The sequence below is a fragment of the Dendropsophus ebraccatus genome, chromosome 5, assembly GCF_027789765.1.
Source record: "Dendropsophus ebraccatus isolate aDenEbr1 chromosome 5, aDenEbr1.pat, whole genome shotgun sequence".
Lineage (NCBI taxonomy): Eukaryota > Metazoa > Chordata > Amphibia > Anura > Hylidae > Dendropsophus > Dendropsophus ebraccatus.
This window is the reverse complement of record NC_091458.1, coordinates 50,618,002-50,642,969: the sequence shown is the minus strand read 5'-3', so window position 1 is coordinate 50,642,969 and position 24,968 is coordinate 50,618,002. Positions and strand designations below refer to the sequence as shown.

The window sequence follows — 24,968 nt, the reverse complement described above, 5'->3', positions numbered from 1 at the left end:
AATGACTATACACCTGTGAGTAGATGCTTGTATCTTTTGGACGACGGTGTAACCATGGTTGTGTCATTTTGCATACTTTTGCACAATGTTCTATGTTGCCTTTAAGGGCTGTTTGTGTGTGTTTTGTAAAACATATTTTTTTCAAAAATTTAATAAAAATATATAGAAAAAAAAAAAACATGAGGGCTTTTACAGTAACCAGTTAAAGTTACATGTAGTTTATTCATTAACTTTTGTTTTACTGTTTATGATTGAAATGCAAAAAATTTAGATTTCATTAAAAAAATTTGCACTAGTATTGATTAAACACAAAAGCTGTGTATTTTACTTGTCAGTGTAATGCTGAAGCTGTGTTTACACAGTTTTTCGGCTGTTATTTGAGACTTAGAACCCAAAAAGGTAATTTTACATCTATACTTTAGGTAACTTTTTTTACAACTTTACAAGGCTATGTTCACCCAATGTCTTTGTTTGGGGGCATTTTACTGCCATCTTTTTGGATGGCCATTAGAGATGAGCGAACCTCGAGCATGCTCGAGTCGATCCGAACCCGAACTTTCGGCATTTGATTAGCGGTGGCTGGATAAAGCCCTAAGGCTATGTGGAAAACATGGATATAGTCATTGGCTGTATCCATGTTTTCCAGACAACCTTAGAGCTTTATCCAAGTTCAGCAGCCCCAGCTAATCAAATACCGAACGTTCGGGTTCGGATGGACTCGAACCCGAACCCGGTTCGCTCATCTCTAATGGCCATCAATTTAAGAAAATATGGCTTTAATTTGCATAATAGAGCCTTATGTCGCTTCAAAATAATGTCCATCCAGAAATACATCCAAAAGAGATGTTGTGTGAGCATAGCCTAAAAATAACCTCCAAAATTTTATTTGACTTTGAAAATCTGTTGCAGCTCCCACACATGTGTTTTTTTTTTTTTTTTTTTTTTTTTTTTACATTTCTAATTGTATTTTAAGACACATACTGCTATGTGAGCAACCCAAAAAGGGTAGTATCTGTGGCTGTGTCCCAAGAGTGACAGTGAAATCTTCAAAAAAAAAAAAGCTTTAAAACATAATTTAATGGTACAAATACAACAAAAGGCTAAAAGAGCATGACAGTTTTTCAGGCATCTTATTGAGGCTCAGAATGAGCCTATTTGGAGCATCCTATTTGGCTCTGTGTCTAGCATCTGGTGTCTTCTGATCACTAGCTGCCAAGAAAGACCAATACCACTCTGTCATGGGGTGCAAAGGAATATCCCCTCCCTCGGAAACCTCTTGGCTGCCTCCAAGTCTGTCTATCGGTTAGAACAGGGCCCAGCTTTAATGAGACATAAATAGCTTCTAGGTAACAATTAATAAGGCCCAATGAAAGACATATTGGTGGTTAGGCTGGGTTCACACTGCATTTTTAGCATACGTTTAATGGATCCGTTTTTTTAACAGACAAAAAAATAGTGTCAGCAATGTTTTGTGTGTCCGTCAAAAAAAACTGATCCGTTTTTTTTTTATAATGGAAGTCCATGTAAAAACTGATCAAAACGGATGCACACAAATGCATCCGTTTTTGCAATCTGTTTTTCATCCATTTTTTTTCTTCAAAAAATGGATGGAAAAAAACGGATTGCAAAAACGCAGTGTGAACCCAGCCTTACTAAGAGGATAAAGTAATATAATAAATCAGTGCTGTACCAGTACTTACTACTGCAGTAATGTATTATAATGAATGTATCTAATACTTTCCTGGACCTATGATTATTACTCTCCATAACTAGACTCTAAAAACTTTGGACGTTTCTTGACTGTTTTAACTCAGAATATTTTTCAGACTTGCACTGGCAAACGCTTAAATCAACACTTTAGGGATATGTGGAGACGAGCTGATTAGAAAACAGGATAGGATAGCATAGGATTCTTTATTTTGCACTCTTACACCCCATGCATCAATTTACTATTGAGATTTTTGAAGGTACTAAAAGGTCAGACTGAAAGAGTTCATGCGAGCATTGGCAAGGGCAGAGAAAGCCTAGTTACCCTTGGCATTCCATAAGGACACCCGGACAGTAGTAGCTCAGATTTCATGCATTGCTTTGCATAGAAAGTCGAAAGAATTAAACTATTGTGTTGGACAAGAAAAAAAATGCATTTTCATGCCTTCATAAATGAAGCCAATGTGCTTTTTAAGATGCATTTGTCATGGAATTCTGTCATGGATCACAAATGTTCTTACCATCATTTATAAATTCTAACTCTCATTTTTGTTTTACACTGATTGGTTATCCACATTGGGACATGCAATTTTGTAAGGGGAAACACTTTTTGTAGGCTCTATATATACATATGATATATATAAATATTTTTATAAATCTTTTCTTTTATATATTCAGCACAAAGAGAATGGCTGAATCACCAGGCATGATGAAGCACTAAACCGCAGTATGATGTGAATTTCGAAAGATTTAGCATTTTTAAGCTGATAAATTTTGGAGTTTACTTTTTTTTTTTTTTTTTTTTTTTTTTTTTTTACGGTCTGATAATCCAGAATGCTTGACAGTCTGTCACCGTTCAGGTCCCATTGATGCTGAATAAAAAGAATTTTCCTGTTTCTGCATTCTCCATTAATCTAATTGCATGGCACGCTTCCAGCCCTGTGTATGGACTTGTCAGGGTGGCATGCTATTTTTACACACACAGCCCTGCCTTGACTCTGCCAAAATTATAGCCCGTTCTCTGTGATTTGCTGACAGCCTGAATCAGTGAAACACGCAGGAGCGAGCCCACTGATGCATTTGTGTTGGTAAAGCAGAATGGAAAACAGCAAGTTGCACAAAACCTGAATGTCAGAACATTACACAATTATTGTATTGACTATACACAAAGGAAGCGCATGGTTTGTCTTAGGTGGAGAGGATTCACATTTTGCTGGTTACATGAACCCATGATATTTTACTCCTGAGTTACTGAACAAACTGAATAGCTCGATCCCCTCCGTTTTTTGTAGGTGTTCTTGCATTACTGGATCTCTTTATCATATCTTCTGGACTTGTCCGAGGATACTGGTCGCAGGTTAGCAAGCTTATTAGAGCAGTTTTAGATACGCAGACTGGTTTACACCCTTTTGGTTTACCTGGTTAATTTGAAACCTAAAACACCGGGTAAAAAGCTCCTGATAGCGGCTAAAACATTGATAGCTCACGGCTGGAAGAAGATCACACCACCTCGTATATGGAGATGAGGCTGCTAGAACCCTTCAGAGCATCTCTTGCTCTCTTTGACGCAGTGTGGGCTCCATGAGACACTTAATGTACCCAAATTGGCTATGTTTGTTTAATTGACTTGTTTGTTGCTCCAGCATTACCCCTCCCCTACCCCTTTTGTCGCCTCTGTCTCTTTCCCTTGTCTATGTTATGTTGTTCAGTTGCCTTGCCATACTAAAAGGCACACGACTTTCTTCTAACCTGTGGCCGTTGTTGCTAGGCGGCTGTATTGCTTTACTATACACAGCTAGGTTTTGTGTTTGTAGGTTATTCTGGCCTCAGGTGCTTATTTTTGTTGGAAGATTTTTATATCATGCACTTGTATTTTCCTGTAAACTTTTATTTCAAAATAAATAAACATTACAATTAAAAATTAAAAAAACACACACATATGTCCCTTCAATTCCCTTAGCATTTTTATGATGAGTGTCTATTCACAGACTACACCGATAGTAGACTATAGTCTGCTGAAAGATTTGAAGGGTGTGCTTTGCTATTATGCAGATTAAAGGTAAACTATCAGCAGGTTAGACAAACATAACCTGCTGGTAGCCCCCTAGTGAGCACAGAGGGCTGTATTAGTGGCCTTAGCAGGGTCCTGCCTTGGTTGCTGACTAGCTGAGCAGGCCTGACATGTCACATGACTCCCCGCTCAGGCCAGGAAGTGGCCAGGGGATCGGGAACTGGAGAAGGGGACAGCGGACCCCCAAGCTGGAGCCAGGGTGGTAGGTGCATGTTATGTTCAGACACCTCCTTCACGGCTCTTTTGGGGGAAAACTGTCAGACATCGGACTTCTTTAAGTTTTAAAAGTTAGAATCCGCCTCTGTTATAAAACGTTGAAACATACCCTTGTAAACAGCCTTTTAGATCCTGGACTGGCCTCCATTATTTGCAGAAGCTAAGTATATATTGTGAATGACCATAAATCATTTGGTGTAGAACACCGTCTATACATTGTTCGTCCTGGTTGATATATACATTGCAAATTGCTAAGGTTTTTTATGTTTGGAGCCCCTAAGCCACAGGACAATTTATTTCAGGACAAACAGGTTAATTAACATTTCCTGAAGCTTCTTGTTTGGTCCTGAATTTCTAGTTCTCAACTACATTGTACCAAATGTAACCGAGTTCTAGGACATCCATTTGCCATCATCTACATCCTGTCAGACAGCTTGTTTACCTGATGCGACGTAGATAAATTGCTTACACCTGCTGTATATAGAAATACATTGCCATTGTATTACATTTGTATACTTTGTACTTCATTTCTGGCAGCATGCTTATTCCACCACCGCCACATACAAACTTCTTTGGACTGCAGACCCATTTGGGCTTGGCTCCCCTGTCAGTCATTGAACAATCAAACATATATTACCCATCCTGTGGACCGCTAATATCCACCTGTCCTCACTTCTGAAACCTTCAATAGCTGACGGCTGTCAGCTATCTCTCCCGTCCTCCCCATACACAGGAACGCTCATCCCAGCCAAGCTTTCCTGCGATCTCTATAGGGAGGGAAGGGGGAAAGCAACAGTGAGACTGCTCTGGCTACAGCTTATCTCTCCAAGAACAAAGCACTTGGTAAACCCTTCTCTTATTAATTCTAATTTGTCCTGATCTAGCTGTTAGAGACAGATTTCCCCTGACAACAGGCAGTGAACAGCAGATTTCAGATAAGTGAAATTTTAGAGCTGTTTTGCTAGCGTAAGGAACATTTTTTGGTAAATAAAGTAATTTACAAATAAGTAAGGAATCACAGATCAAGTGGACGGAAGTTTCAAAAAAAATGACAATGACCATTCCAATCTGTAGTGATAACTAGAATAAAGTGGCTGTGGTAAATGACCACAGTACCTGCACGATTGTAAGCCATGAGCAGCCATTTGCATCACAACTGATCTCATGATATTAGGAGGTATCTGTATCAATAAGGAATGTAATATGCCATCAACCTAAGCCTGAATAACCCCTCTTAATGCTTTGTGCTTATTTGGACCGTATTTTATGTATTATTTATATTCCATGTTTTTCTTTCATTAGGTGGCAGTGCCGGACCTCCTTGAAGCTGCAAAGGGAGCAGATATACTCATTTTTGTTGTCCCCCATCAGTTCATTGGTAAACTGTGTGAACAGCTGAAATCACAAATGAAGAAAGGAGCATTTGGAGTGTCGCTCATAAAGGTGTGAGTGAATTTCATTGTTCTCGTGTTACTTGCTTAGACTTGATCCAGAGCTAGATGGCATTCTGCTGGCATGGTCACGTGTGCGGCTGCCACTTTTTCTGGGGGGAAAGAACTGTTCTATTTATTTACTATAAATAACATGAGATAATGACCTTGCTGATCCGAATAGCTGGAAGCACAATGGGGAATGGTAGTCATTGTGGAGTGCAGTAGTGTCAGGTGAAAAGACACAAACAACCTGCTGTGAGTATATAGAACATTTAGTAAAATGGACAGATAAGCAATGTAACAGTAATACAAGGTTTTGGTATACCAGCAAGATACAGGGGCAACTACTTATTAGTTTCAGTTCCAGTTTATCTGGGGATATGCAGATGTAGCAGAACTGGAATTATCGTTTATAAAAGCACAGCTTTGGAGTAAATGTATAATGTCTATGTATCCTGATCCCATAGAAATAGCGGGAAGGTCGGGGTCAGGAAGCTGCCAGGAGGTCTTAGATATGATTGTCATTCTGTAGTTCACAGGAAGTCAGCTGACCCTGGACAGATCACTTCCTGAAACACATAGACCCATGTAATTTTCAGGTGGTCTTGGTGCTGGTCACATGACTCAACTACAGTACTGAAATATTTGGAATCATGGCAGCTAGTTTTCATTATATGAAGGCGGGGGGGTTGGGGCTAGAGCGAACAAAACTGGAGTGCTTTAACTCTTTGGCTTCCACTACTTGAACATTGTGATAACGGAGTTTAAATAACAATATGTTTAGCTGTAGCCCAACGTAAAACCTGCTTACAATGCATTGATAAACTGTTTTTTGAATATGGGAATATGAAATGTATTACATATATGCATATGATATACCTTTATTGGCACACCTTGAATTCTCGATTCTTGATTCTTCTGATCCAGGGTGTAGACGAGGGACCACAAGGCCTTCGGTTAATATCTGACATCATTCACGAGAAGCTAGGTATTGACATGAGTGTGCTAATGGGAGCCAACATTGCCAATGAAGTTGCTGATGGAAAATTTTGTGAGACCACAATTGGTAAGATATCTCCCCATTCTAGGAGCCTATACACATATGATAGAGCGCCATAGCAAAACTTAGAAGGAATACTTGCTCTTTTTTATAATTCTGCTTCTTATGAGGATATATGGTTATATAATTAGTATTGAAAACTATGGGAGCTGTAAAAATCTGTATGCAGTGATTTTACTTTAGTAGCATCTGACTGCAAAAAAATGCTTGGACTGTGTAACAAGAAGCAGTTCGGTGCCAAACACTCAACCTCCACAGTTTCAATTGGCTGTCTCTATAGAAAGTTCACCACGGGACCATTCTTGATGCTAGAAAATTGAAAGACTTGATCTTAACACTGACCATGTTGCTATGTCCTTTTTAATTTCTTTCAGGCTGTAAAAATAAGGATCAAGGCAAGATTCTAAAAGAGATTTTCCAGACACCAAATTTTCGTATCACAGTAGTGGAAGAAGCAGATACAGTAGAAATATGTGGAGCACTGAAGGTAAGAAAAATGCTATAAGTTGTAGATAGCTGTATTATTTGCATACCAGAAGTATGTTAATTTATTTTATTTTTTTTTGGAGGGGGGGGGGGGGTAAATTTGTAAGTAAAAAGATGATTAAAAGGCAAACTATGAGCAGGTTAGAAGCATCTAATCTGCTGATATCTCCCTATAGTGCACAGGATGCTGAGGATGAAGGTAAGTTTCTTACCTATGTGCCTATCTCCCAATAACATCAAACATGGTAAATCCAACATGCCAGTCCATTTTCTCAGCTGTGATTATTACAGAACTTGCGTAGCCTTAATATGTATAATAAATTTTAGACAGCAATCTTCATGTGTCCTTTAATCATCATATTTATGTCCCAACAGCGGCCCAGCACAGCTTATAAAATGTGTCAACTGCAGGAACTATCATTGGGGGAAAAGTGGCAAGAATTACCATTGAATTCAATTGCATTGCTTCACTATGTAGCTACAGGTCTATGGTGGATTCCACTCTGCTATTGCTTGATCCATAGAAGAGGTCCCTACAATTAGTAATTGTGCTGCAATGTAATAAGGCACTGTATAGTAGGTAATAAGGCACTGTATATGTATGATACTACAACGGTTTAGTTCCTGTAGTGTAAAGGAAAGTTCTCTATTTTTATCTGGTATCCCATTCTATTTTTCCAAAACTTTCACAAATCCAAACCTAAAAAAAAAAAGCTTCTTAAAGCCAGAGTGCCCATGTTAATGCCTGGCTGTTGGCAGACCTGGCGGCCTTTAAGCGATAATAATTCTGGTCACAAACAAGGATGTTTACTTACTATTATGCAAATGAGAACTATTGACTTTGGCTTGGCGCTTGCCCTGTTACTGCCAGGCGTAGAGTTTCAATAGTTCTTTATTTAGTTAATGTTTAAACAAATAGTTAATAGGAGGTTATATTCACTTCAGGTCTTTATTCTCAGTGAGAATTGCCATTTGTTTCAATCCACTTTCCAGTGTACAACATTCTTTAGGATTGCTGGTTACTTGGCAATAAGGCGGCATAATATAATGCAATATAAGAGGATTAGAAATGGTGTAAAGAATGAAACAATAGCTCATGCAGCACAAGGAGTTATTATGTGCTTGCAAATATACTATATGTTTCTATATAAGAAATATATAGTAGAGTCGTTTCCCATTCCTTTGGAATACTCTGTGCTTATTAACAGATGAATGGAAATTATAGAAGGGTTTTTAATGATATTTATAGCATATACAGATAGAGGACCTGTGGTGTGGATAACATGATGCATCAAAAATGTCAATGTGGGTAGCTACATAAAGTGCACTGTAGAAAATCTGCACAATATCATAGTCATTTTTTTAAATGTCGATGTGCACATGCAAATTGTATTCAAAATCTACAGCGCTCATGTATCAAGCTATTTTTGGCATGTTTTCAAATGTTTGGTCTAGTTTCCCCTTTCACGTGTCAGTATTATTCTGTCCACAGTTACGTATCCCATTGATTTGAATGGACCCTTTTACACATCCATAGTTGATACAATCAATGGGTCCTTACAAATGCGGATGGGGACGGATACACATCTGAATCCTGTCCGTAGTTGCGGGGCCACAATTAGGGACAGGATTACTAATGTGTGAATAGGGCCGTAAATATAAGCAGGGCCGTCTTAACAGCATTATGGGCCCCTGGGCAGAGGTGTGAATTGCATCCCCCCCCCCCCAATCCCCCCGCACGTGGCCGCCGCCATCTAAAAAGCCCCATCTTTGCAACCCCGCCCCTAGCCAATACAATTACTTACAATAAAAAATACTAGTTATTGTTAACATAAACTTTAATTCACAACACAGTCTCTCAGCAGCACAAAAACAAAAAAATAACCGTGCATGCATGCCTCACCAAACCAGACCAGGTTGGCTTCAAAGTATCCAAAAAAAGCAATGGAGACAGCACTTTGCACACTTGCATTTTAAGTATTTTTACTATACAATGCAATGCAACAATGTACATGTATATGTGGGGTATACAGGTGAGGGGAAACAACATGACTATTATATATGAGAACTATGTTGTTTCCCTGTATACTGTATACAGGGAAACAACATGGTTCTTATATAATATAATAGTCATGTTGTTGCCCCTCTGTCTATATGAGACATGTTGTTTTGCCCTTCTCTGTATATAAGCCATGTTGTTTCCCTGTATATTGTATTATACAGTATACAGGGAGACAATAGGGCTTTTATGCAGAGGGACAGTGGGGGAGGGGGGAGTGGCTGACAGCAGCACAGGCACAATACCTACAAGGGAACTTGCTTGGGGACCGGGGACAGGGAATATGTCACAGCGGGCAGGGGCCCCCTAGGACGCGAGGCCCCCGGGCAGCCGCCTACCATGCGCAATGGGTAAGACGGCCCTGGATATAAGTCCTGCCCAACTGAGTGCCTAGCTGAAAGAGAAGCCTTGTGGGACTCAAGCAAGCAGTGTTTCTGTCTACACACTTATAAATACAGTAAGCAATAGAGATGAGCGAACTTGCTGAATGTTTGTGTTCACAAGAACCAAAACGATCAGCATTTGAATCCCACTGCTTGGAGAAGGTGGATGCAGCCCAAGGACTACCTGGAAAACATGGATACAGCACTCCTTGGGCTGCATCCACCTCCTCCATGCACTTTCAGCAAGTTTGCTCATCTCTAGTAAGTAGTGATCTGTTAGCAGGGTTCCCAGCCACAGAGAAGCCTTGTGGGGCTGAAGCGTGTATTGTTTCTCCATATACTTATATATAGTAAGCAGATCTTGTTAGCAGGGTGCCCAGCCACACAAGGAAGTGCAGCATTCAGTGTTCTGGACAGCCGCAGTCAAGCGTCACTGACTTCATTCAGTGTGAAATAAAAGAAAAGATTAGGCGTTGTATAAAATGCTCAATAAGTGCGAACAATTTAATTATTGTTTAATTTGTATTTTATTTAATGTGATTTCATTAGAAGCTCCTTCTCCTCTGGTGGTAGTTTTCCTACCTTGCCATCTGCTGTAATCAGGCTTATTACAATAATGTAAGAACATTCTGCTCCGCTGAGCAATGGATTGGTTAGGACAGTGAACAGCTGTATACGCATCAGGACAGAAATTCATTAAGTGCTATTCTAATAGGCTGCATTCAGTGCACTAAGGCCGAGATAAGTGATTCCAAGCTGCTGATACAGTTCATTCTTTTTCTTTTTTTTTTTCTTTTTTCTTTTCTGCTTTTCTGTTACTGTTATGTTTATCCATTGACAACTGTATTCTTTTCAGCATTTACCCATTTTCTACTTTTATTATACTGTGCCATGTGCAAATAACCATTATTTTTTTATTGTTCTTAAGTTTTAAGGAGTTGTCTCTGCATTATAGACCTATACCATTAGTGGTAATGTTGAGACCTGCAATTTAAAGAGGAAGTTTACATTTCGCAGTGTTAAAAATTTGCTTAATGTTTTAGTATTTCACATAGTAATACATTTAAAGAGATACTCTGACATCAGGTAAAAATAGAAACATGTTGCAGAAGGATATAGCATAGCTTATCCGCCCGCCCCAGTCCTGAAGCCACCAAAATCCTTTTTGTTTTTTGGGGTCTAATTTCTGTATTTAGTGATTTTACATATTTGTTGAACAGTTGCTCAGTACTACAATTCCCAGAATTCATTGTTTTCCCTTTAGTTGTTCATCACAGCCTTTTCACCCTGCCTGCTCCCCTCCCCCCCCCCCCCCCCCCCCCCCAAGTTTTTTCAGAACATCTCATTTCACTGCAGACCATTGCACATCAGTGATGTTGCATTCACACTTCATGTAGTTTTCGGATACCGGATTACCCCTTAAAATTTTTTCCCCTAGACGAGATTTCACAGACTGTGGCTTTTTACTTCCATTACTACATCCATATCATTTCAGAGACATAGGCAATATTTCACAAGCTTTTACTGCTGTTGCCAGGCTGTGTGTCTGCCAGCATTACACGACAAATAACCAGTCACCCACCCAGCTTTGCCCCTGGATAGCTCATAGGCTCCATCTTAAAGCAGCTCAGTGTATGTACACCTATCACCCCATATCCGGAGACATAGGGGGAGATTTATCAAACTGGTGTAAAGTAGAATTGTCTCAGTTGCCCCTAGCAACCAATCAGATTCCACAGTTCATTCCTCACAGATTCTTTAGAAAATGAAAGGTGGAATCTGATTGGTTGCTAGGGGCAACCAAGGGCCCTATTACACCAAAAGATGTCTGACAGATTATCTGACAGATTTTTTTTCAGCCAAAGTCAGGAACAGACTATAAACAGAGAACAGGTCGTAAAGATAAGACTCAAATTTCTCCTCTTTTCAAATCCATTCCTGGCTTTGGCTGAAAAAATCTGTAAGATAGTCTGTCAGACATCTTTTGGCATAATAGGGCCTTAAGACAAATCTACTTTACACCAGTTTGATAAATCTCCCCCATAGTCCCTTGGAAACTGTGGTTGATGTGTGAATAGATTTTGTATTGGTGACTTGACTGATGAATGTTGTACTCTCTTGACAGAACATTGTCGCTGTTGGAGCCGGCTTCTGTGATGGACTTGGTTTTGGCGATAACACAAAAGCTGCTGTTATCCGTCTAGGGTTAATGGAGATGATCGCCTTCTCCAAACTGTTTTGTGCTGGACCGGTCACATCGGCCACCTTCCTGGAGAGCTGCGGTGTGGCTGATCTCATCACCACATGCTATGGGGGCAGAAATAGAAAAGTTGGTGAAGCATTTGCCCGCACTGGCAAGGTAAGAACTGTGGATTTCTTTATGTAATAAGTAGAGATGTCACTGTATATATGCCATCATTCTTTATAAGTGCATTTTCCTCTTTCGTTCTGAAAAGTTGTATTAGACAAATGCAACTGGGATAATAGCATTCTGCAAAAAAAAAAAAAATGGTGAGATACAGACACTGAAGTAGCTACCATGGTACCACTGAGCATTCACATGTCTTTGTTGCACTGCCCCCCCCCCCACCACCACCACCGCACCTCCAATCCCATTGTACAGCTCTAGCACCCACAGCGATGCCAACACCCGATCCCGCGGGCCCTGTGGCCTCCTCCTCCTCCACAGACCGGTAACCTGTGTGCGAGCGGCCTTGAGGGCAGCATGTGTGCCCAGGCTGAGAGGGGTGGGAGGGAGATGCTGTGCTGATATATATCCTGCCCCAGTCAACCCTTCAGCTGCCCTCCTGCCTTAGTCACCCCCACTTGCCCCAGTCACCCACAGCTGTTTTTCTTCCTCATAATTTTCCCTATCATTTCTTGATTTCTATCATTTATTGATTTTCTGATTTGTAAGGTTTTTTTTGTTTATCTTTACATAAATATGGCCATCTAGCCTGAGGCGTGAATGTAGTGTGTGAATGAGAGTGGCCTTACATTAGCTACATAGACCAAGTCAGAAAACAACTTATTGACTTATTTGGGAAAGTGTTATGGGTATGCTCTGCAACCTTTGCAAAGGTCAATGTTCAGGGAGATGTTGAGCTGTCCCAATCACCTGATGTGAATAGTGTAATTGTGTACATTCTGTCTCCAGCATCATAATATCATTGTAGTCCTATCTGTGATGTAGTCCTATCTGTGATGACAGTGAGATGACTGCTGAGAAGTGATCTCCACACAACAGGAAAAGTCGACTTACTATGAGGTTTGGTGGCCAATGTGAAAATTTAAAGAGTTCAGTAATAGTTAAACTAATCTAATGTTAAAAAGTGTAAAAAAAAAAAAAAAAATTTACACAAATGAAAAGTTAATTTGAAAGAAGTTGTCAGACGGGAAACTTTACTACAGTGCATTAAGGTTCCCTTTAAACAAGAGGCAGTTTGTTATGTTAGATTCCTTTAACAGAGCCCAACGAAGAAGACTTTTTCGGCACTCGTCAAATACCAATACCAATAATAAATTAGAGTGAATAATTTAATCTTTTAAATTATTATAGTTAAATTATTATTCTTTTTTTTGTTAAACATACTTTTAAAAACTTTTTAGTGATGATTTTTTCTTCTAATTATCTGTTTTACTGTCTATACATTTTAAAATAATCATGAAATGTTTTTTACTCTGATCACTAATTCTAATACTAAGATAAGATCTCCCATTCTGTCTGTGATGATAAGGAGTAGACTGCTTGATATTCATCTGTTCAGCAAAAGGTGTCACCAGTGTATAGATAAGGCAATAGCAGCGCAGCCTCCCTTCCTCTGTAGAATAGCCTTTGTACAGGTCATAGAGCATGCTTACAAAACCCCATACAAAGAATTCATTTTGTCTATGTCCAGAGGGCTTGCCAAAAAGCATGTGACTAAAATGCTGTTCAAAACAGCTCATGCAAGATGGCAGCCCCCATAATAATGTATTAAAGAAAAAATATATATATTATAAAAAAGAGCAAGTAGTATCGGGCTCTACTCAGTAGTAACATTATTCAAGTTCACTTTACCAAGAACTACCATCTGTGATTAATGTAGAAGATATTCTGATGAGAAGTGTGACCTTTCATCCTATTAACATCAATAACTATTCCCTGACTTAAAAGTTGTGTCCTTATTGCATTACATTAAACTTCCTCATTTTGTACACGGTTGTGAAATTATATTTCTTGCTAGAAAAGCAGATGAAAGTTCATGTAAACCTTTTGGCCAAGATTTATCAAAGGTTATAAAATATAGACTGGTGTAACCTTACCACAGCAACCAATCAGAGCTGCTCTTTAACTTTACCTGAGCAAAAAGCTGAGCTGTGATTGGTCGCCTTGGGCAGTTTACACCAGTGTATATTTTACATCCCTTGATAAATCTCCCTCCCCCCCTTATGTCTGTCTTTACTTGAAATTAGAGATGAACGAACCTGGAGCATGCTCGAGTCCATCCGAAACCGATCGTTCAGCATTTGATTAACGGTGGCTGCTGAAGTTGGATAAAGCCCTAAGGCTATGTGAAAAACATGGATATAGTCATTGGCTTTAAATCCTTTCTGGATACTCTATCTAGGGGTTATAAACCAGTCAATGGCTTCTATACCTGGGAAAGGGCTGCAGTGAACAGGTCTGGTTGTCAGACCTCCACTTTTCACTTCCACTCAGTAATAAAGCTTTGCACCCTCACTCAGTAATAGTGCCCCCTTTCTGCCCTTACACAGTAAAGCCTCCTGTAGTAACACCTAATGCTAGTAATGGTCGCTCTTTGTGTCCCCACACAGTAGTAATGTCATCCCTTTGTGCCCCCACACAATGATAATGTGACATTAAGTGCTCTGTTTGTACCCCTAAGAGAAAAAAAAAATTACTTATACTCCCCTTTCTCCATTCCGCTGATGAGTTCTTCCTCTGGCTTGTGCTATCTTATTGGCCACAGGCTGGTTTACACCAGCATCATAGTAAGAATCATAGTAGAAAATTTCTTTACAATCTGGTGGATTGTCATAATTTTGGCCAAAGGCCATAAATTGTAAAGCACATGGCCCCATCTATAGAACATAGAGGGTATTACAATCCTGCAAGAGTCCCATTACACATTATGTACCTGCTCTTCATAGTGAACTGATTAAAAAATAAGAAATTACCTCACTAAAGTCAGTAGAGCCATACTCTACATACATTGGTAATATGTAGGTAAATGGTCATATCCAATTGTTCGTTATGACAGGTATACAGGTAATATACAGGTTTAGCGTTTCAACACTGTGATTATATTCTGTGAATGTAAATACTCAGTGAATTCCTGCTTACTCGCTTTTAGTACAACTATATTCCATATGTGGCATCCAGGAAGCATCCATTTAATGAGATGAATCATATGTTCAAATTTGTGGAAATTAGTAAAGTGGACTATGTTAGAAATAAGTGCAGGATCAGAACCCCAGAGACACAGATTGTCTTAACCCTAAAGGCTCTATTACTCGAAACGATTATCGGCCGTATTCAGCCTATATCAGCCGTTATGGCCGATAATTGTCTTGTGTAATAGAAGGCAAAGATCAGCCGTCATGAACGATGTCAGTTTATCGTTGCAGTCATTTGTCTTTAAACAAATGACTGCAACGATGAGCAAGTGGGGAACAAGGAGCGCTGACAGCGCTCGTTTGCTCCTCTCGGTCGCCCCGTGTAATAGGGGTTAAAGGAGAAGTCCGGCGAAAATTTTTATTACAGTATGTATGGGCCCCAAAAAGTTAAACAAATTACTAATATACACTTATTACGGGAAATGCTTATAAAGTGTTTTTTTTCCCTGCACTTACTACTGCATCAAGGTTTCACTTCCTGGATAACATGGTGATGTCACGACCCGACTCCCAGAGCTGTGCGGGCTGTGACTGCTGCAGAGGATAATGGCTGAGGGATGCTCAGTGTACCTCCAGTGCCCTGTGTCCCTCCAGTGTCCCCCTGCCATCATCCTCTAAGCATTTCCCGTAAATAGTGTATATTGGTAATTTGTATAACTTTTGGGGGCCAATACAATACTTTAATAAAAATTTTCGCCGGACTTCTCCTTTAGGACCCACACATCAAACAAGCCATGCCTTATGCGCGACTGTCATATATGGCTTTACTACAAGCCTAACTAGGTTTTCCTAGTTAGGCCTAGTTGTAATTTATCGTGATATGTTAAGGTTGGTGTGTTGCTTAATTTAGACCAAAGAAATCATGTTTTCTATTTCAGTCTATAGAGCAGCTGGAGAACGAAATGCTGAACGGACAAAAACTCCAGGGACCACAGACATCAGCTGAGCTCAACCACATCCTGAAGAGCAAAAACATGGTAGAGAAGTAAGTACAAGATAGATATGGGGGTGTAGATTTTGTTACCTAATGTTTTTACTTTGTCTTTTAGTTGTAACTTGTATGCTTACAATATCATCTACATAGCTGCCAGGCAGACCAACCATTTTCTACTTGTACTATTATAATGTCCCTTTGGTGTTGTGCGGTGATATGTTGAGGGGCTGGGTGGTGTAGTGCAACCTTAGGGCTCACCTTCTGAAACCTTCCTTTCACGGTGGGGTCTGAGGGTGTTGGGGCCCTTGTCTTCTTCAGCATACAGGGACATAACATTTTTAATAAAAGTCTTCACACAATAGCGGTGAAAGTATATTAAGACCTTACTTGAAGGATAACTATGTACAATTCAATACAGGGGGATCTGATGACGGTAAACTGTTGGCTTGATCAGAGTCCTTTGCTTCAGGGGGAGGGTTACCTTGGTTACTATAGCTTAGACTTTTGGTGGATAAATAGGGTTTCAAGTAGACAGACCTGTTCCAGGGACTTTGCGGTTTTCCAGCCTATATAAGGTACGTGTGAATAGGTACTTGAAGTTACTGAAGAGACTTGACGCTGTCAATGCTCGCTATCATGTAGGAGGAAGACGCATGGACACACTGACTTGGAAGCCAGGAAGATGTGGACGGTGAATGGGAGACCCTCTATCACTTCACCAGTCCGACAGCAGGCACTAATAAATACAGAGGATGTCCTGCTGAGACTTAGAAGACACGTATTAATCCTTATGGCTGACTGGAAACAGGTTAGGGGGCTGAGGATGGAGTCTGACAGGATTACTGAGGTGACGTGTGGAGGTTAGATGTGACTCTGGCAATTCCAGACTACCAATGTCACTGACAAGACCGCACAGCCCTTCTGGGTAAAAGGTGGGCGGAGCTAGCTTTCCCCTGGCCAATCACTAGAGTGTGATAGGTTGCAGGGGAGTAGCACTGATCAAGCTCAACACTTGTCTCATTAGAGATTAATACATACCAACATATTAAATAAATATATGACAGAAAACACTATCTCCATAAGAGAGTTAGGAAAAAGAAGCAAATACATAGGTCCGAATACAGACTGTCTAAGGTTGCCAATAGCAACAATACATCTCCAGACGCCTGACAATAAATACCTTTCTGGGCCATTGCACTATGTACTATGATTTACTCTGAAATGCTGTGGTGTTTCACAGAAATCACACCTTGAAAGGTGAGGCAGGAACCAGGAATACATTTAAAGGTATCGGAAAATTTTATTTAACTAAAACATGATACCCCATGATCTATAATGTACTAATATAGTCTTATCACTAATAGTACTGGATTCAGCAGGTTTTTGTATAATTCATCCCTGAAAGAAAATTGAAAATACAAGAACTGCATAATGTGTATTGTCTCCTTTTCCTCTCTCTCTCCCGAGACAACGCATCATCCTCTGATGTCACAGGAGGCTTTGCTGGATCTTGTCTCTGAGCTCCAGCCCCATCCCGAATAAAGTCACTCTGACCAGCCTACATATATCTTTACTGGGACATTTAGGTATAGTTAGGGGTTTCTACAGCATGATGCCTTGTGATGAATTATGCTACAGACTGGAGCAGACAGGCAATAAGCACAGCAGGTGAACCTCACTGATTGTGTAGTAGTCTGCAGTGAAATAAGATGTTCTGCAACAGCTCTGGACGCTAAATAGGCAAGATTGCTGGGGGGAGTAGGCAAGATAGGAGGAATGTGATAAAGAGATGAGAAAAGCAATGTATTCTGGGAATTGTAGTACTTAGCAACTACTCGACCAGCCTACAAGTAATTAAATTAATTACAGAGGTGCTGTATTTTCCTGTGTATAAGACTACTTTTTAACCCAGGCGTCCGGGGTATGGAAAAAATAGATACGGCACAGAGATATGGCAGAGTGGTGCTGTGCCCAGAAAAACACACCTCTTTCACCCATCTGGCCCGCCCTTGTATCCTACCTGTATTACTGTACCTCCTTCTCTGCCACTCAGTTCTCAGTGCTGTCTGATGGGTTTTTTTATTAATTTTTATTTGGTGTGCGTTGAAGGCTAGTCTTATACGGCGAGTATATCTCAAACTCTATATTTTAACTGGAAAAGTTGGGGGGCGTCTTTTACTCCCAGTCATCTTATACGACGGAAAATTAAGTGTCTGTAGCAGTGTTCCGCCTCTGGCGCTGAATGACTGAGCGGGCCTGCTATGTCACGTCTAAAGTTCCATCTCAACACCAGGAATAGTTCCTGATACTTGCCCACACATTTGCATGGCAGGCGACTACCGGATAATTTAATGCCTGATGATCAAGAGATCGTTGGCTACCAGACTAATAAATCTAGGCCAGTGAATTTAAAAACCTAAAATAAAAAAAAAGAAGTAAGATTTAGGGTCTGTTCACACGTACAGACTCGCTGCGTATTTATCGCTGTGAGTTACTCACACATAAATCCTCAGCGATACTGATTGCTATCAAGTCAATGTATGTGTATTCTCGCTGCGTGTTTGGTGCGATTTTTTTTTACATGCGAGTTTTGATTTTCACAGTCAAGTTCAACACCATAAAAAACATAGCTACTTTCATGCGAGTTTGATGCGAGTTCTGTGCGAGTTTTACGCAGCGAGTCTGTACATGTGAACAGACCCTTAATCTATAAGTCTTTGTGTGTCAGGTCTTTTCTTCTTTCTGTGCATTTGTAATCTCTTATGGCTATGTTCACACAACGTCAAAAATAGAGAAAAGGTGGCTGATTTTCATATTTAAAATAACAATCATTTTTGCCATAATTTAACTGACTGCAATGGCAATGCTTTAAAGTCAATGGGAAGACGGACATCCAATGTGCACAATGCATTGAATAACGGACGTTTTTGCCGCAGACATCAAAATAATGAACATGACCATTATTTTCGGACTTCTTTTGCAAACAGCGGACATTTTTTTATTAGTAGTTCACACAGTTTTCCTTTTTCCACCGTTCTTTCTCCATCTTTACTATTAAATTCAATGGACTTTTCAATTAATCCGCACCCAAAGTTCAATTAGCAACCCCGAACTAAAATAATGTGCAAACACCAGTCATTGCACTAAGAGGAGGCTAGGCTGCTAAATGACGTCCATTATTTTAGACTTAAAATAACGGGCTTCATTTTAAACTGAGCTGAAAAAACGTTGTGTGAACATAGCCTTTCTGTTATATTTCAATAAAACAAACTACACATATGTGCTTAAAGGGTTAAAGAAGCAATGATGGTCTCACTGGCCAAACGGTTCTGTGTACTCTTAATTTTTCTCTGGTGACTTTTTGCTGCAATGGACAACCAGGGGACTAGGCTAAATCTTATGTCTGACAAGTCATCTTGCTTACTTCCACAGAAAATAAGAAAACGACTGTCCATAATATAATTAAACGACTCCATCTGCAGTACTTTCCTAGCCTCAGGTTTTTCTTGTAGTCTTCTTTTCTCTACCAGTCTGACCTCTGGAGGTCATCCATTCTGTCATGCCATCCTAAACATGAATCCTGAACCAATGTTCTGCTCAGAATCTTAACCCATTCCCCGGATTATGTAGTTGTAAGCTCCATTTAGAAAACAAGAGCTTCTTGGACGGCCTTTTGCACGTATACCTCTGACTGCATAATGTTATATAGTACCTATTAAAGAGAAAATATGTCTGTTCTGATAGCCTGTCACTCTCCAGTGCCTACCTAGCCGCACACATCTGCATCTAATTTACTGGATGTAATAACAATAATTGTTGTATATGTCTGAATGGTTTTATTGTGGTGCAGCACATTATCAGACATAATAGACCAAATGAAAAGTAAATCAGCCGCTGTCACTCACAAGTTACCACATCAATGGCGGGCACAGCGGGCGCCTGTTTTCTTCTCAGGGACACAGATCTCTGCTGACGGATTCTAAATTTGGTAACAGCAGGGATCATAATTGATATCTTCTATAGTCTATTGTCTGAGCTGTAGTGGGTGTTAATGTGATGCTGTGAATGCATCAGTGTGGCTGCCTGTATATTTATGCTAGCTGTGCCGGCATTGGATCTCATCTACTCTGTGCAGCCTTATTAACAAAACTCTCTAAATGAGCCATCTAGCAGTGTGTCATGCTGAAGGCTGACCGAAAGATTCCTCATTGTGGAATACTCCAGGACTGTGTGACATAGGAGTGTGTGTCTTTCATCAGGGCTTCCAAGCTGTGACTTTTTGTTGAGACTGTGATGACTGCAAAAAAAAAACAAAAAAACTATAAAGACAGGGGGAGATTTTTCAAACATAGTGTAAAGTGAAACTGGCTCAGTTGCCCCTAGCAACCAATCAGATTCCACCATTCATTCCTCACAGACTCTTTGGAAAATGAAAGGTGGAATCTGATTGGTTGCTAGGGGCGACTGAGCCAGTGTCACTCTACACCATGTTTGATAAATCTCCTCCTGTATTTATAATAAATATACAGTGGTGCCTTGTATTACGAGCATAATTCGTTCCGGGACCGTGCTTGTAATCCAAATCCACTCTTAAACCAAAGCAAATTTTCCCATAAGAAATCATAGAAATGCAGACAATTGGTTCCACACCCCAAAAATAATGATTTATTATTCTAAATAACATGTAAAACAAATGAAACAAACATTCAGAAACAGCAGAATATGTGATATTATAAGTTACTGTACAGTAATGGAGAGGATGGGAAACACAAGGGCTGATAAAGACTGCAGGGAGCAGGAAGGAATAAGCAGGGCAGATGTGGGCACAGTATAGCAGCGCTCTCTGTCCGGGGAGAGAGGGGTTACAGCTATGGTGAGATTACATCCACAGTCCTGTCCCCTGATGTAAGCCCCAGCCTTAAGTGGATCTGCTATGATTTGGAAGGTGAGGGAGACTTCCTAGGTCAGAGTACAGTGCTGTAGACCACACTATGCAGACCATGCCCCTCCCCCACTCACGCTCCCACCCAGTACAGGGGGCTCTTAAACCAAAGCAATGCTCTTAAACCAAGTCACAATTTTGAAAAAATGTGAGCTCTTAAACCAAAACGCTCTTAAACCAAGTTACTCTTAAACCAAGGTACCACTGTATGTATATATAGCGAAGAACTGAAAGTGTTTCCCTATTATTATAATAATAATAATAATAATAATATTTTCCTTAAAATTGTATCTATCTATTGGTTATTACTGTAAATCTAGCATTTTTAAAATATGTTTAAATACTCTTTTTTTGTGGTATTCTGTAATTAACTTTTTATACACTGAAGAGTAAAAATCCATCTTCTGTTGCCCATCAGTAATAAGGCTAACTGCAGCTTTTGTATTGTCAAATGTTGTGGCAACATAATTCGGCCATTGGCCATTGCATGCTCCATAGTTTTGCCCACATAAAAAGATCGTGATAGAGTACCTGAACACCCCTATTTCTGAAGGTGTATTACAGTAATCCCTCAATTTACAATGGCCTCAATACACAATATTTTCAACATACAATGGTCCTTTTTGGACAATCCAAACTTGAGACTGATCAGCGGCACATGTGAATAGCTAGATGGTCAACCAGTGAAAGTGGCAATTTTACTGGTATTTAGTGAAGTGCCTGCACTGGTTGGCTGTCTAAGTGTGATAGTACATGTCCTGTGTTGCTTTTTAAGTGGGCCTGTTTTTCATAGAATTTTGGTCTCAACATACAATATTTTCAACATACAATATTTTCAACATGCAATGGTCATTCTGGAACCAATTAATATCGTAAAATAACGTCTATTATTACCGCATTTTAATTGACCTCAGTGGAGTGCATTGAAGTCAATGACGTTTAATGCACACAGTATGACAATATTCCAGGCCAGGCAGGTGTTTAGCATTAGGATTACCCTTCTTCCCAGTGAGGAGAAAGCTAGTCTGTATGACTTTTCCCCTCCACAGAGAGGTGGCCTAGTAAGATCTAAATCAGGATCACTTGGTGCTAAGCTGATTTCTCCAGAGAACTGGATATATCCTGGTGCTTCACACTGGTCCACTCCTGAAAACAAGAGAGGAAAAAAGAAGCTAAGTGATGGCATCCACTAAGTCCAGAATGACCAAAACAGGCTCCTAAAATAAATGCTGGTAAATTTAGACCTTTAGCATTTTGCAAAAATGTTTTATTTGTGGGTTTGTTTTTTGCTCTTATTTCACACATTACATTTTTTTTTTATATTTATTGTGCATTTCAATTAAGGTTCTTATTATATTATATAGTCAGGCTTGGAATAACCAGGATTTTGTAACCAGACCTTTGACACAGTTTTGTTTGCCTTCTAGGTTTCCACTTTTTACTGCTGTATATCAGATCTGCTACGAGGGAAAACCAGTGACAGAATTCATAACCTGCCTCCAGAACCACCCTGAGCACATGTAATCTAACTCCTAAACTCCGACCTTTAAGCCCTCCACTTCAAGGGCCTTTCCATAAAAAAAGGCAAATGATCCCATATTATACACATGTCTGATGTATGTCTGTGAGTGTACACTGTTCATAGGCATATCATGAACTTACTACTCGAATGCATTCACCCCATTGCCTGGATTTTCAGAGATTAGCTATGTTTGCTGCTCATACCCAGAAGCCTTTGTTGATGCAAGCATTGCTGGGTTGGAATCTTTCAGCCCTAGACATGTTTGCTTTGAGAAGTTGAAGGTATGTTCCCAAAGGGAATTTTTTTTATTGTTTTTAGGAAAGAAATATTGCTATATAATTTACATAGATCCCTTTTTTAATACTAGGCCATTTGAGAGATAAGAACAGTTTGTCAGTAGGCAAACCCATAATAGTGATGGCTACTCCAGGTAGCTGAGTGTTCTGAAAACGAGCTGAATGAGAATATTTTTATCTGATGTTTTACAATCATTTAAAGGCATGTTCACACGGCTAAAATCTGTGCTGATTTAAAGGTGAAATCCATATCCACATTGACTTCAGTGGCAATATCTACATAATGCTGAAATTCCATGCATTTAAAAAAAAAACAACAGATTTTTCGCAGGAAAATAAGGAACTTTCTGGCCATTTCATATTGTAAAATCTATATATAAGGCTATGTCCACACAACATTTTTTCCTCTACATCATTGCTGTTTCATTTTTCGCAGGAAAATAAGGAACTTTCTGGGCATTTCATATTGTAAAATCTATATATAATGCTATGTTCACACAACATTTTTTCCTCTACATCATTGCCGTCAGTGCAATAACGGCTGTTGGTACATTATACTAGTTTGGGTGGACTAATTGGCCTGTGAATTTGCCTTTAATTGAAAACTCATTGAATTTTATAGTAAAAACGGTGAAAGGACGGTGAAAAAAGAAAAACTGTGTGTGAACTAAAAAATAACATCCGCTGTCTGAAATAGACGTCCAAAAATAATTGATGTGATCATTATTTTGACATTGGCGCAGACAACGTCTATCATTTTATACACTGTGCGCATTGGGCGTCCGTCATTAAATTGACTTCAATGCATTGCATTGAAGTCAATTACATTGCGGTAATAATGGATGTCTTTTTAAATTGAAAATTTTATCTTTTTTTGACATTGTATGAACATAGCCTAAATCTGCATCAAAATCTGGATGGATTTCAGATAATTGCAATATTTTACTTTTTTTTTTTTTTTAACTCCATTTAGTCTTAAAAAGAGATTGCAGAAAAAACCCCATTTGGATACTTTTCATTACCTAAATTTTTGCAACATATCTGTTGCATGTGAATTAAAGCACATTTTTACTCTTTCTGTTTGTAATTGCAAGTTAACAAATCCTCCTTGTATAGCAGGAGACACTGCGAGATTGAATCCTTTATAGTCCATCCATTGTTTAAATGCCTGAATACTTCTTCCATTGTAATCTGTGCCTAAAAATTGTATTTTGATTAAAATGGACGAATAACACTAATGGTTGTTTGTGAACTTTTCTTCATCTACTGGTGTGTGTATTGACATCTAAGGAAACAAGCCTATTGTGTCATATTAGTACTAAAGCTTAAAGGGCACAGGTAAGATGACAGTATCATACTACCTTAAATGTTACACTCAAACATTAGGATGAGTATCTTGATAAACCGAAGTATAAAACTCTGCTTCCAGGCTTGTGAGTATAACTTGAAAGGATGTAGGAAATTTGTTTTAATAGAATGCTATAGTATCCACCAAAGTATCAACCATCTACTTTATTGTGCAGTAGAAGAATAGTTGGTTCTCCAGTTGGTGCAATAATAATAGTAGACATAATTTTTTATATATTACTCTGTTTTATAAATAGATTTATCAAATACATTTTGATCCCACTAACTGGAGTTCTTCTGTACAGTATCATTTATAGACTGGACTGTATATGGCTGCCTTATACCCTGTTACCATTATCTTTACTAATCTAGATATGTCCACAATTTGATGCTGATTAATGTTTTACTATATGTTTTGTATGGTAATCATAAGTTAGAAAAATAAAATTGTGTTTTACTGTAGCCACCACTAGAGGGAGCTTTGTAGTTTACTGAATACAGTTTATATCTTAAACTGAATAAGGAGTCAGTATGCAGTAAGCTTATAAACTAGTGGTGACCAGAATTTTATTATTATTATCTGTAAAAAAGTGGAAGGGGATTTGGAGCACAGAAAATACAAGCTCTCACCACTATATATTGCAAGAAAAAAATCTGCACAGAAAGTTGGACTTTATTTGAGTGGAAAAATGATTTACCAAATACATTTCAGCTTCTAGGTAAGATCTTTAACAGCGCAGAAAAAGTCAAATGTCACCATGTTTTGTAGCTTTGCAAATAATTGCGTTCTGTCGTTTCAGCCTTTTATATCTATATGTAATTTAGCTGAACTGATGCTTTGGTTTGAACACCAGTACATGTAATGTCACAGTAGACATCACTCTAAATCTTGTCATTCCGTAGTACTGGAACTATATTCATTTTTTCGTCTAAGTTTCTGAATAAATTGCTTTCCATCAGCGGCTCCATACATCATACATGTGTAAAATGAGAGTGCTTTGCTCCAATGAACTAGTGAATTAATGTGCTGTTGCTTATTCTATCACTAAGTTTCAGCAAGCCACATCTAGGGTAATATGTATAATAGACCAGCTGTGCCCTGCAGAACTCTG

At 39.2% G+C, this 24,968-nt stretch overlaps 1 protein-coding gene across 1 annotated transcript in view; it reads left to right on the top strand.

Moving 5' to 3' along the window:
- The window catches only part of GPD1 (glycerol-3-phosphate dehydrogenase 1), a 42,064-nt gene extending 18,317 nt beyond the window's left edge, over nucleotides 1–23,747 (top strand). Inside the window, exons 3-8 of the mRNA XM_069970156.1 lie at nucleotides 5,297–5,437; nucleotides 6,355–6,493; nucleotides 6,862–6,974; nucleotides 11,541–11,774; nucleotides 15,694–15,800; nucleotides 22,119–23,747. Coding sequence (XP_069826257.1) covers nucleotides 5,297–5,437; nucleotides 6,355–6,493; nucleotides 6,862–6,974; nucleotides 11,541–11,774; nucleotides 15,694–15,800; nucleotides 22,119–22,215 — 831 coding nt within the window. The 3' untranslated portion in view covers nucleotides 22,216–23,747. The remainder of the gene's footprint in view (nucleotides 1–5,296; nucleotides 5,438–6,354; nucleotides 6,494–6,861; nucleotides 6,975–11,540; nucleotides 11,775–15,693; nucleotides 15,801–22,118) is intronic.
- Nucleotides 23,748–24,968: the final 1,221 nt, after the last annotated feature.